Below are 14161 nucleotides of genomic sequence, written 5' to 3'. Positions count from 1 at the left end.
TATAAAAAATCATCCTTAATGTTGTGTCGTAAGATCCACCCCCGTTGTGGAGCTTGGCTCACTGGTATTCTGTGCTCTGTCTTCCTCTTCAGGATCGGCAGATCTCCTCTTCAAGCTGATTACTCTCCCAACCAAGCTGAAGAGACGATCTTTGATGGAGCGATTGGAATCCTCCACAACCTCTGTATCATGGTCAACTTCAATTCCTGCACATTGAGTGACAAGAAACAATATGCGAACCCTTTGGAATTACCTGGATTTCTGCATAGATTTGTCATAAAATTTGATCTGATCTTCATCTAAGTCACAACAATAGGCAAACACACTCTGCTTAAACTAATAACACAAAGAATTACACGTTGTGATAAAAAGTGTGATAAATAAAAACATATTCCAATTTAATTTAAGGACCAAAAAACTGACAGCTGTGCCATATAAATTGCAAAATAGTTGGTTAGAGATTTTCGATGTACCCATTCCATGGCACATGGTTTATGAATTGATACACAAAACAACGCTGGATTCAAAACTTTTTCCATTTAAATTACTATTACTAAATTATTGCAACCAATAGAATGTTATACACTGCTCAAAAAAATAAAATAAAGGGAACACTTAAACAACACAATGTAACTCCAAGTCAATCACACTTCTGTGAAATCAAACTGTCCACATAGGAAGCAACACTGATTGACAATAAATGTCACATGCTGTTGTGCAAATGGAATAGACAACAGGTGGAAATTATAGGCAATTAGCAAGACACCCCCAATAAAGGAGTGGTTCTGCAGGTGGTGACCACAGACCACTTCTCAGTTCCTATGCTTCCTGGCTGATGTTTTGGTCACTTTTGAATGCTGGCGGTGCTTTCACTCTTGTGGTAGCATGAGACGGAGTCTACAACCCACACAAGTGGCTCAGGTAGTGCAGCTCATCCAGGATGGAACATCAATGCGAGCTGTGGCAAAAAGGTTTGCTGTGTCTGTCAGCGTAGTGTCCAGAGCATGGAGGCGCTACCAAGAGACAGGCCAGTACATCAGGAGACGTGGAGGAGGCCGTAGGAGGGCAACAACCCAGCAGCAGGACCGCTACCTCCGCCTTTGTGCAAGGAGGAGCAGGAGGAGCACTGCCAGAGCCCTGCAAAATTACCTCCAGCAGGCCACAAATGTGCATGGGTCTGCTCAAACGGTCAGAAACAGACTCCATGAGGGTGGTATGAGGGCCCGACGTCCACAGGTGGGGGTTGTGCTTACAGCCCAACACCGTGCAGGACGTTTGGCATTTGCCAGAGAACACCAAGATTGACAAATTCGCCACTGGCGCCCTGTGCTCTTCACAGATGAAAGCAGGTTCACACTGAGCACATGTGACACACGTGACAGAGTCTGGAGACGCCGTGGAGAACGTTCTGCTGCCTGCAACATCCTCCAGCATGACCGGTTTGGCGGTGGGTTAGTCATGGTGTGGGGTGGCATTTCTTTGGGGGGGCCGCACAGCCCTCCATGTGCTCGCCAGAGGTAGCCTGACTGCCATTAGGTACCGAGATGAGATCCTCAGACCCCTTGTGAGACCATATGCTGGTGCGGTTGGCCCTGGGTTCCTCCTAATGCAAGACAATACTAGACCTCATGCGGCTGGAGTGTGTCAGCAGTTTCTGCAAGAGGAAGGCATTGATGCTATGGACTGGCCCGCCCGTTCCCCAGACCTGAATCCAATTGAGCACATCTGGGACATCATGTCTCGCTCCATCCACCAACGCCACGTTGTACCACAGACTGTCCAGGAGTTGGCGGATGCTTTAGTCCAGGTCTGGGAGGAGATCCCTCAGGAGACCATCCGCAACCTCATCAGGAGCATGCCCAGGCATTGTAGGGAGGTCATACGGGCACATGGAGGCCACACACACTACTGAGCCTCATTTTGACTTCTTTTAAGGACATTACATCAAAGTTGGATCAGCCTGTAGTGTGGTTTTCCACTTTAATTTTGAGTGCGACTCCAAATCCAGACCTCCATGGGTTGATAAATTTGATTTCCATTCATCATTTTTGTGTGATTTTGTTGTCAGCATATTCAACTATGTAAAGAAAAAAGTATTTAATAAGAATATTTCATTCACTCAGATCTAGGATGTGTTATTTTAGTGTTCCCTTTATTTTTTTGAGCAGTGTATATGTGGGGGATACAATCTTCCCAGCTCTGCAGATTTTGCTGTGAGGAGGCAGAGTCATTAGATAATTTATTTTGGTATTGTCCATATGTAGCTTGTTTTTGGTCACAGGTCCAGGAATGGCTGAAGAATTGCAACATTTGCCTAGAACTAACGCTGCAGATAGCAATACTGGGTGATTTGAAAAGTCATAGTCAATCAATCAATACTTTTTCCAACCTACACTGTGAAAGTTTAAATGATGTATCCAATATAGACAAGAAAAATGATGAAGATCAGATTAAATTGTATGACCAATTCATGCAGAAATCCAGGTAATTCAAAAGGGTTCACATGCTTTTTCTTGCCACTGTAGTAAGCCAACCAACAGAACATTGTTTATAGCTTTGGAGAAATACATGTAAAAAAACAAAAAACCCAGGAGGTACCATACCATGCCCTTTCAAAGTCTCTAGAAAGCATAGTAGGACAAGTTAGGAACTGTATGCTCTCTTACACAAGCTTACGCTGTTGTATGACACCCCACCTGTTCAGGTTATTCTCTATGACCTACCACAGTGAGTCATGAGGACAGGAGTACAGTAGTCTAGACTGATTTGGTACCTACCACAGTGAGTCATGAGGACAGGAGTACAGTAGTCTAGACTGATCTGGTACCTACCACAGTGAGTCACGAGGACAGGAGTACAGTAGTCTAGACTGATCTGGTACCTACCACAGTGAGTCATGAGGACAGGAGTACAGTAGTCTAGACTGATCTGGTACCTACCACAGTGAGTCACGAGGACAGGAGTACAGTAGTCTAGACTGATCTGGTACCTACCACAGTGAGTCATGAGGACAGGAGTACAGTAGTCTAGACTGATCTGGTACCTACCACAGTGAGTCATGAGGACAGGAGTACAGTAGTCTAGACTGATCTGGTACCTACCACAGTGAGTCATGAGGACAGGAGTACAGTAGTCTAGACTGATCTGGTACCTACCACAGTGAGTCATGAGGACAGGAGTACAGTAGTCTAGACTGATCTGGTACCTACCACAGTGAGTCATGAGGACAGGAGTACAGTAGTCTAGACTGGTCTGGTACCTACCACATTGAGTCATGAGGACAGGAGTACAGTAGTCTAGATTGATCTGATACCTACCACAGTGAGTCATGAGGTCCTGGTGGAAGTCCAGCAGCTGCTCTCTGATGTCCTCTGGACACGGACAGTCCCCCTGCTCCTCTCTGAAGCCCAGTAACATGTTGATCTGTGTGGATGGGAGTAGAGGAGATACAGTAATGCTCCAGTAGATAAAGATCTTATTATTTCATTTTTTACTTTATGGACATAGACACAACTATGAACTACAACTGCCCCCCTGCATGAGAGCACCAGCTCTTCTGGACGACTGTGTGATAAAGCTCTCCATAGCCGACGTGAGCAAGACCTTTAAACAGGTCAACAAGGCCGCAGGGCCAGACGGATTACCAGGACTGGCAAGTGTCTACACTGACATTTTCAACCTCTCCCTGACCGAGTCTGTAATACCTACATGTACCTGTAATACCTACATGTTTCAAGCAGACAACCATAGTCCCTCTGCCTAAATGACTACCACCCCGTAGCATTCACGTCAGTAGCCATGAAGTGCTTTGAAAAGGTTGGCCATGGTTCACATCAACACCATCATGCCAGAAACCATAGACCCACTCCAATTCGCATACCTCTCAAACAGATCAAACAGATAACGCAATCTTAATTGCACTCCACACTGCCCATTCTCACCTGGACAAAAGGAACACCTTCTGTATGTGAGAATACTCTTCATTGACTACAGCTCAGTGTTCAACACCATGGTGCCCACAAAGTTCATCACTAAGCTAAGGACCCTGGGACTAAACACCTCACTCTGCAAATGGATCCTGGACTTCCAGACGTTGCCTACCCTTACCACCTGTTGGCGGCCCAACATACCTGCCATGCTGATCCTCAACACTGAAGCTACTCAGGGGTGCGTGCTTAGTCCCCTCCTGTACTCCCTGTTCCCCCACGACTGCGTGGACAAGCACGACTCCAAAACCATTATTAAGTTGGCTGACGACACAACAGTGCCAGAGCCTGATCACCAACAACGATAAGACAGCCTATAGGGAGGTCAGAGACCTGTCAGTTTGGTGCCAGGTAAACAACCTCTCCCTCAATGTGAGCAAGACAAAGGAGCTGATCGTGGACTATAGGAAAAGGAGGGTCGAACAGGCCCCCATTAACATCGAGGGGCCTGTAGTGGAGCGGGTCGAGAGTTTCAAGTTGCTTGGTGTCCACATCAACAAACTATCATGGTCCAAGCACACCAAGACAGTTGTGAAGAGGGCACAACAACACCCTTTCCCTCTCAGATGACTGAAAAGATTTGTCATGGGTCCTCAGATCCTCAAAAAGTTCTACAGCTACACCATCAAGAGCATCCTGACCGGTTGCATCACTACCTGGTATGGCAACTGCTCGGCATCCGACTGTAACGCACTACAGAGGGTAGTGCATACGGCCCAGTACATCACTGGGGCCAAGCATCCTGCCATCCATGACCTATATACTAGGCGTGTGAGAGGAAGGCCCCAAAAAATTGTCAAAGACTCGAGTCACCCAAGTCAGACAGTTCTCTCTGCTATTCCACGGCAAGTGGTACAGGAGCGCCAAGTCTATTGTCCAAAAGGCTACTTAACAGCTTCTACCCCCAAGCTATAAGACTGCTGAACAATTAATCAAATGGCCACCCCAAGTATTTACATTAGCCCCCCCCACCCTTGTTTTTACACTGCTGCTACTCACTGTTTATTATCTTTGCATAGTCACTTTACCCCTACCTACATGTACAAATTATCTCAACTAACCTGTACCTCCACACATTGACTCGGTTCCGGTACCCCCTGTATATAGCCTCGTTATTCTTATGTCATTTTATTGTGTTACTTTTTATTTTATTTTATTTATTTTATTCTTAACTCTATTTCTTGAACTGCATTGTTGGTTCATGGCTTGTAAGTAAGCATTTCACGTTTGTTACGCCCTGATCTTAGTATTCTTTGTTTTCTTTATTATTTTGGTTAGGTCAGGATGTGACATGGGTGATATGTGTTTTTGTCTTATTCTAGGGTGTTTGTACTGTCTAGGGGTTTTTGTAGATTTATGGGGTTGTTTTCATCTAGGTGTTTATGTTGGTCTATGTTTGCCTGGATTGGTTCTCAATTAGAGGCAGGTGTTTATCGTTGTCTCTGATTGGGAACCATATTTAGGCAGCCATCTTCTTTGGGTATTTCGTGGGTTATTGTCTTGTTATGTTGCACGTTTGCACATTGTTTATATAGCGGTCACGTTCGTTTTGTTGTTTAAGTGTTCTTCGTGTTCTTCATTAATAACCCACCAACAATGGACCAAGCAGCGTGGTAACGGACAGCAGCAGCAATCAAAGGACTTCTGGACTTGGGAGGAGATTCTGGACGGCAAAGGACCCTGGGCACAGCCAGGGGAATATCGCCATCCCAAAGCAGAGCTGGAGGCAGCGAAAGCAGAGAGTCAGCACGGCGGCGCAGCTGGAAGCCCGAGTGGCAGCCCCAAAAATGTATTGGGGGAGGGCACACGGGGAGTGTGGCGAAGTCAGGTAGGAGACCTGCGTCAGCTCCCCGTGCTTACCGTGGAGAGAGAGGGCATTTTACCGGGCAGGCACCACGTTATGCGGTGGAGCGCACTGTGTCCACGGTGCATGTGCATAGCCCGGTGCGGTACATTCCAGCTCCTCGTATCGGCCGGGCTAGAGTGGGCATCGAGCCAGGTGCCATGAAGCCGGCTATACACATCTGGTCTCCAGTGCGTCTCCTCTGGCCGGCACACATGGCACCAGCCTTATGCATGGTGTCCCCGGTTCGCCTGCACAGCCCAGTGCAGGATATTCCACCTCGCCGCACTGGCCTGGCTACGGGGAGCATTCAACCAGGTAAGGTTGGGCAGGCTCGGTGCTCCAGATCTCCAGTGCGCCTTCTCGGTCCTGTCTATCCGGTGCCATCTCCACGCACCAGCCCTCTGGTGGCAGCCCCCCGCACCGGGCTTCCTGTGCGTCGCCAGAGTCCAGTTCTCCCTGTTCCTCCTCCCCGCACTCACCCTGAGGTGCGTGTCCTCGGCCCAGTACCACCAGTGCCGGCACCACGCACCAGGCCTACAGTGCGCCTCGTCTGTCCTGAGCCGCTAGAGTCTCCCGTCTGTCCTGAGCCACTAGAGTCTCCCGTCTGTCCTGAGCCGTCAGAGCCGTCAGTCAGCCAGGAGCTGCCAGAGCCGTTAGTCAGCCAGGAGCTGCCAGAGCCATCAGTCAGCCAGGACCTGCCAGAGCCGTCAGTCAGCCAGGACCTGCCAGAGCTGTCAGCCAGCCAGGAGCTGCCAGAGCCGTCAGCAAGGACCTGCCAGAGCCGTCAGTCAGCCAGGACCTGCCAGAGCCGTCAGTCAGCCAGGAGCTGCCAGAGCCGTCAGTAAGCCAGGACCTGCCAGAGCCGTCAGCCAGCCAGGAGCTACCAGAGCCGTCAGCCAGCCAGGAGCTACCAGAACCGTCAACCAGCCAGGAGCTGCCAGAGCCATAAGCCAGCCAGGAGCTGCCAGAGCCGTCAGCCAGCCAGGAGCTACCCTTCAGTCCGGAGCTGCCCCTCAGTCCGGAGCTGCCCCTCAGTCCGGAGCTGCCCCTCAGTCCGGAGCTGCCCCTCAGTCCAATGGGGCCCTTTAGTAGGGTTGCCAGTCCTAGGTTGGCAGCGAGGGTCGCCGTTCCTTGGAGGCCACAAAAGCGGACTAAGACTATGGTGGACTGGAGTCCACGTCCAGCACCCGAGCCGCCGCCGTGAAAGAGGCCCACCCGGACCCTCCCCTTTAGATTAGGTTTTTGCGGCCGGAGTCCGCACCTTTGTGGGGGGGGGTACTGTCATGCCCTGACCGTAGTATTCTTTGTTTTCTTTATTATTTTGGTTAGGTCAGGGTGTGACATGGGTGATATGTGTGTTTTTGTCTTATTCTAGGGTGTTTGTACTGTCTAGGGGTTTTTGTAGATTTATGGGGTTGTTATCATCTAGGTGTTTATGTTGGGCTATGGTTGCCTAGATTGGTTCTCAATTAGAGGCAGGTGTTGATCGTTGTCTCTGATTGGGAACCATATTTAGGCAGCCATCTTCTTTGGGTATTTCGTGGGTTATTGTCTATGTTATGTTGCATGTTAGCACATTGTTTATATAGCGGTCACTGTCGTCTTATTCGTTTTGTTGTTTTTGTTTAAGTGTTCTTCGCGTTCTTCATTAATAAAGAAGAATGTATTCTAACCACGCTGCGCTTTGGTCTACTCCATACAACGATCGTGACAACGTTATTCAGCGCATGTGACAAAAAAAATTGATTTGATTTGAACAAAAAGTCTCTCTCTGTGTCTATTTTGTATTCAAGTTATTTAATTCCTCCAATAATCTTAGCCACTTAGACCAGATGTGTACATTTCCCTCAGCAGTCTCCTCTCTGACCCCTGACCTGTTCTTGTGGTGGGGAGCGGAACTCCTTGGTCTTGCGGGCGGTGAGGGCAGCAGACATGTGGAGAGCCTGCATCACCTCGTTGTAGCGGAAGCGCTGGTTCTCCTGCAGGTACCCCACGAAAGTGTCTGAGAATGCCACCACCGCCTCCACCCTGTGACGCACCTGACAGTCACACAGGTATTGGAACAGGTGGCAGATCTGAACAGAGAGGGACAGGAACATCCAGGTCAGGGGTGTGAGCTCATGTCAAGTCATTCAATTTTTCCATTGACAAAGAAGACAGATCATTTTTATTTATTTATTACCTTTATTTTACTAGGCAAGTCAGTTAAGAACAAATGCTTATTTTCAATGACGGCCTAGGAACAGTGGGTTAACTGCCTGTTCAAGGGCAGAACGACAGATTTTGTACCTTGTCAGCTCAGGGATTTGAACTTGCAACCTTTCGGTTACTAGTCCAATGCTCTAACCACTAGGCTACACTGCCACCCCACAAAGGAAAACATCAGATCCAAAATCAAGGTATTTCTTCCTAAATTGTACCTCAAGTTTGACAGCTTCTGGTAGCTTCATCTGTAGCAGTCCTTTTGTTGGAAGCTTTGGAATTTTCCTCCTTTTATCCCCCTCCCTCTCCACACTTTCCCTATCACTATCTGGCACATTTTCATCCTCCTGCTCTTCCTCTTCCTGCTCTTCCTCCTCTTCTTGGGAACAATTTGCAGGTCGGGAGAAGACTCCAGGCTCGATCAGTGTCAGTACTTTCCCTAGGTCCTCGTCCCCAAACAACCCCATCACCAGCAGGGTGTGGAACAGCCGAATTAGGGGCACCAGCAGCAGCTCAATGCTGCCCCCTTCAGGATCCCTCACACCCTGCCCCACAGCCCACACAGCCTCAGTCAGCATCTTCCCTGTCAGGTCCTTCAGAAGTTCCAGTGGGATCTCTGGGCTGTCTATATGGATGCCTTCCCCAGTCGCAACCACGCCATCACCACAGGTATCACCATTGACTCCCATGCCATCTCCTCTGATGAAGCAGGGGGAGGTGAAGTGCATCCGGGGTCTGAGGGAGGTGCTGAGGCCCATTCTGGGAACCCACTGGGGGCTTCGACTAGCCCTGGGGCTGGGGTAGAGGGTGATGGCCCTGGTCTGCTCCGTCATGGGGACGATGTACTCGTGGTTCATAGCGAGGCGGGCCGTGGCATGGGTGTTGAGGTGCACCTGGCCCAGGAGGTGGTAGAAGGCGGAGCGGAGCGGCCCGGGGAGGCGGGGGCTCTGGATGGCATAGAGGAGCTGTGATTGGTCCAGGTGGCTGCAGAGAGCGTGGCCCACACGAGTATTGCCCAGAGCACAGAGGGCAGAGTAGAGGAGCAGGGTGTGGTGATGGAAAGACAGAAGATCACCTAACTCAGAGAGTTCCAGGATGTCCACACACCTACAGGGGAGAGATAAATAGTATGACCTAAATGCAATGTAAAAAAAGCTCAGGTTTACCCATTAAATTGTTGGGAGCATATTTAGAGTGTGCCATTTTATTTATTTTTAAGTGCAATGTTACAATATGTCTTTGCTTTGACAGTAAATTCATTCCCGACTCAATACGTTCCTCCTGGAAAGCTCTGAGGCATTAGTAAATATGACCTTTGACCTCTGACCTGTTCTCCTCTGGGATGAGCAGGGTCATGACCTGCAGGGGCTCTAAGCACTGGACCCTCCAGCCGAGGCGGTCTTCAGGGTGGGCAGCCTGCACCCTCAGGGTGTGGTCTGGTACACGGGTCCAAAGGATGGGTGACAGCACCTGCACCTGCAGCCTGGGGGGACACTGGGGCATAGCATTCCTCCTCTGGCTCCTGAACAGACCCGCTGACAGGGGCAGCATGTTCTGAACAGAGAATAACACAGGGTTTTTCATTCATGACAATGTTAAGTAGCCCTGTGGATGCGGTAGCAGGGCCATTATGGTAATATATATATTTATTTTTTTACAGTATGGACATGCATTGGGGATTGTATAGTATTGTATAGTATTGTAAACAACACATTTGAAATTGAGAGAGTCATCACAGTGTGACCAATGAATAAAGCATTTAGGTTACCTTTACACGCCCTAGCTCAAACTGGAACACATTGGAGCTGTTGGCCTTGGCAAAGACTGCAGGAAACAGCCTAGTGCCGGGCTCCACCTGGTTGATAGCAGTTTGGTCAGTTAATAAGAATAGCTCAGAGACACATTCTATCATATCCCAACTGGTAGGAACTTCTTTTTATAAATCAACCTATTGATAAAAACACAAATTCACATTAAATACTAATGACTAATATGTATTTGCTTGGGAGCCTTCTTCTCTTTGTCACAGCAACATTGTCTTTGCAACATTGTTAGTTGCCTTTAACAGTTGACTTTACCTGAAAGAAGGTCCCCAGCTCCATGCCGTTGGAGCTGAATGTTAGCAGACCAGTGGTGGTGTCTATCAGACAGCCTATGGCCAGGCCTGCACTCCTCCTGCTCTGCCCCAGGCCTGTGCTCTCTCCGGCGCACACCATGTAGCAGTTACTACGTTTCACACTGACATACAGAAATAAGGTGGGAATGTCAAAATCTAACTTTCGCCTGAAAGCATTATTGTAATAATAATACAGTGATTGTAAAACACTTTTTAAACATTATGATCAAAACATGTCTAGAGAAAATGTAGACACAAAATGATGTTACTTTGTCCCTTATTGAACCGACCTCTCATGGACCTTGCCCATGTCATTTCCGAGGGTGACGGTCACTGTGCGGATCTTTTCCAGGTCAAAGGTCAGCTGGTGCTGGTGGAAGTCAGAGGTGACCCAGCCCACCCAGACAGTGGAGGGGTCCTGACCAGGTAACACCCTCACTGAGTAATAGTACTGTGGAAGATTATTGGGAGTTACTGATTTTCCTTATCAAATGCCCTCAATTGACTTTGCTATCTTTACCCTTTTCATACACAGACAAAAATCTAACTATTTTACCATGCCTGCTTCTTTTTACCATTTGTACATCTGAAAGCGGTAGGGGGAAAAACATGGAAAAATAATACCCACCTAAAGACAGTCATGATTCCTGAATTTTGACAGACCCGGTTACCAAAATACAGCTATCGGGGCTGTGTGAATGGTTCTCTGCTTTCTGCAGGTAAATTCATTAACACTTTCATTGTTTAACACCTCCCTAATTTCAAATGCAAACAGACTCCATGGTTTAACAACACCCCCCACCCCTCCCAATTTGCCAGTTACCCACTGATATGTATAAAAGTCACTCAGTCACTGATTTCCTCACGCCAGGATTACTGTAACTCTTTGTATACCTGCCTCAGTCAAAACTCATCTAACTCTCTATCATCTCGTCTACAATTAGTTCAAAACGCTGCTGCTCGGCTTTTAACAGGCACCAGGTAATTTAACCATATCACACTTATTTTAGCTGCTCTATACTACCAGTCACTTTTAGAATATATTTTAAAATGTTATTAATCACGTTTAACTTCTTGGATATAGGGGGCGCTCTTTTAATTTATGGATAAAAAAACGTGCCCGTTTTAAGCGCAATATTTTGTCACGAAAAGATGCTCGACTATGCATATAATTGGCAGCTTTGGAAAGAAAACACTCTAACGTTTCCAAAACTGCAAAGATATTATCTGTGCGTGCCACAGAACTCATGCTACAGGCGAAACCAAGATGAAACTTCAACCAGGAAATGGGCAGAATTTTTGAGGCTCTGTTTTCCATTGTCTCCTTATATGGCTGTGAATGCGCCGGGAATGAGCCTGCCCTTTCTATCGTTTCTCCAAGGTGTCTGCAGCATTGTGACGTATTTGTAGGCATATCATTGGAAGATTGGCCATAAGAGACTACATTTACCAGGGGTCCGCCCGGTGTCCTTTGTCTAAATTGGTGCGTAATCTACAAGCTGCACGCAGTCATCCAGTGATTGAGAGGAGAGAGGAGGCTTTCAACGAACGATATGTCATGAAGAGATATGTGAAAAACACCTTGAGGATTGATTCTAAACAACGTTTACCATGTTTCAGTCGATATTATGGAGTTAATTTGTTAAAAAGTTCTGTGTTTTGATGACTGATTTTTCAGGTTTTTTTGTTAGCCAAACGTGACGCACCAAACGGAGCGATTTCTCCTAAACAAATCATCTTTCAGGAAAAACTGAGCATTTGCTATCTAACTGAGAGTCTCCTCATTGAAAACATCTGAAGTTCTTCAAAGGTAAATGATTTTATTTGAATGATTTTCTGGTTTTTGTGAAAATGTTGCCTGCTAACGCTAAATGCTATGCTAGCTGCGCTAGCTATTACACAAATGCTTGTTTTGCTATGGTTGAGAAGCATATTTTGAAAATCTGAGATGACAGTGTTGTTAACAAAAGGCTATGCTTGAGAGCTAGCATATTAATTTCATTTCATTTGCGATTTTCATGAATAGTTAACATTGCGTTATGGTAATGAGCTTGAGGCTGTATTCACGATCCCGGATCCGGGATGGCTCGACGCAAGAAGTTAAGGCTAGGCTTGGTTTAGCTCCATCCTATATCTCAGATGTTATCTCCCTGCGAGCCAGGACACTGCCTGAGATCCTCTGGCAGAGCACTGTTAACCATGACATGATGCATTCTCTCATGTCAACCATACAGCCCACCACTTCACCACTATGCCAGGGCCAACCCAGGGGCTCACCAACCTGGTGACACCTCTAGGCCTGTGTGAAAACTAAAGGAGACCTGTCATTTTCCATTAGGGCCCCTAGACTTTGAAATGGTCTGCCAGAGGAGATCAGGCTTGCAGATTCAGTGCCTCTTTTTATCTCCCTGCTGAAGACACTTTTATGAAGATGCTTGATTTCAATGTATGATTTTAATTACATTTTTTTTTTCTCCTTTTGTTTTTGTTTCTTTGTTAGTAATTTTTATTTTATTGTATTGTTTTATAATTTGAATCACTTTGTTACCTGTATTGAAAAGCGCTACACAAATAAAGTTATTATTATTATTAAAGAGGCAGGGTAGCCTAGTGGTTAGAGCGTTGGACTAGTAACCGGAAGGTTGCAAGTTCAAACCCCCGAGCTGACAAGGTACAAAATCTGTCGTTCTGCCCCTGAACAGGCAGTTAACCCACTGTTCCTAGGCCGTCATTGAAAATAAGAATTTGTTCTTAACTGACTTGCCTAGTAAAATAAATGTAAAAAAATAAATACATTTTAAAAAAGTACCTGCAAGAAAGTGGTTCATAAGGGGCTGTTTGAAAGGGAATCATATAAACATTGCCTTATATTTTTGTATAGGTAATATACCACATATTCTGTCTGAAATGGGTAAAAATAGTTGAAGAGTATTACCGTAGTGGACTGGGCCAGATGGTCATAGTCATCTTTGTCAGCATGAACCTCCTGCAGTAGACGGGCAGATGAGTGGCTTTTGTTCAACTCTGGTTTGGGTTTCTTCAACATGAACCTAGGAGCACACATACACAGATTTATTTTATTTAAAAATGCATATCAACACCATGAAATGCGAGCATTTTCCCCCCTGAAAATGTTCCCGAACCATTATACAGTATATGTATTGTTTGTCATAGACTGGTCTCTTCTCCCTACCGTTGTTTGAGTTTGGATGTTTTATCATGGCTGTAGTCCTTGTGGTTAAGCTCATCCCTGGAGCCAGTGTAAACATGTGCTGATTTCAGCAGCATCTCAAAGTCAGAGTCCACCTCAAACTCCTGCAGGTCTTTCCTGGCTGTGGAGACACTGCTGCTGATAGGTAGAGTAGCCCCTACTGGTCTGGAGAAGGCCTCAGCACACTCTATAGGCATACTGAGTCTGTAGAACCCCATGTCACTGCCACAACTCTGGGGCCCCAATGACCTCTGTGTTACCTTTAGGCACGGTGGGCTCTCAGTGGACCCAGTGGTTCTTGTCACCTTGTAAAACAAGACAACTTATAGAATTATACTCACATTTCTACAATAAGACCTATGCTACTAAATATAATGGTAAGATTCAACTCCCTTGTACATGCTTGTAATCGAGAGATTGACCCATACAGTACTGAGGGGTATACTACAAAGCAAGATCAATGACTAATAAATATTCTGAAATAACTTTCAATTTTTTAGAAAGATAAGCTTGTAATGGGCATGGTCTAATTGACTGAAAAACCAAACACATACAGTATTTAAGTTTAACTTTAGTCAGTAGGTATCAAATCTAGGGCTGTCCCCAACCCCAAAAAATCTTGGTTGACCTAGAATCATCTGTTCTTTCGACCAATCGATTGGTCAAATAGTTTAAAACGTGTATTTTTCCCCTATATAGACACATCCTATGTGTTTTAATAAAAGCAACTATATGTAGGCTACTGAGAAAGTCTGATGCTTTAAGCACACTGTGATTAAATAATTAAGACACACAAATTA

General features: G+C 46.4%; 1 protein-coding gene across 1 annotated transcript in view; it reads right to left on the bottom strand.

Moving 5' to 3' along the window:
• The window catches only part of LOC112253542 (ryanodine receptor 2), an 84652-nt gene that overhangs the window by 54996 nt on the left and 15495 nt on the right, over positions 1-14161 (bottom strand). Inside the window, exons 29-38 of the mRNA XM_024425488.2 lie at positions 13344-13666; positions 13086-13200; positions 10441-10601; positions 10113-10272; positions 9803-9889; positions 9362-9588; positions 8253-9141; positions 7707-7907; positions 3318-3423; positions 63-206 (exon numbers count right to left, since the gene is read on the bottom strand). Of these exons, the coding sequence (XP_024281256.1) occupies positions 63-206; positions 3318-3423; positions 7707-7907; positions 8253-9141; positions 9362-9588; positions 9803-9889; positions 10113-10272; positions 10441-10601; positions 13086-13200; positions 13344-13666 (2413 nt within the window). The remainder of the gene's footprint in view (positions 1-62; positions 207-3317; positions 3424-7706; positions 7908-8252; positions 9142-9361; positions 9589-9802; positions 9890-10112; positions 10273-10440; positions 10602-13085; positions 13201-13343; positions 13667-14161) is intronic.

The sequence above is a fragment of the Oncorhynchus tshawytscha genome, linkage group LG06 (assembly GCF_018296145.1).
Source record: "Oncorhynchus tshawytscha isolate Ot180627B linkage group LG06, Otsh_v2.0, whole genome shotgun sequence".
NCBI classification, from domain to species: domain Eukaryota; kingdom Metazoa; phylum Chordata; class Actinopteri; order Salmoniformes; family Salmonidae; genus Oncorhynchus; species Oncorhynchus tshawytscha.
The sequence above is the reverse complement of the archived record's forward strand: the minus strand, read 5'-3'. Positions and strand labels throughout refer to the sequence as shown.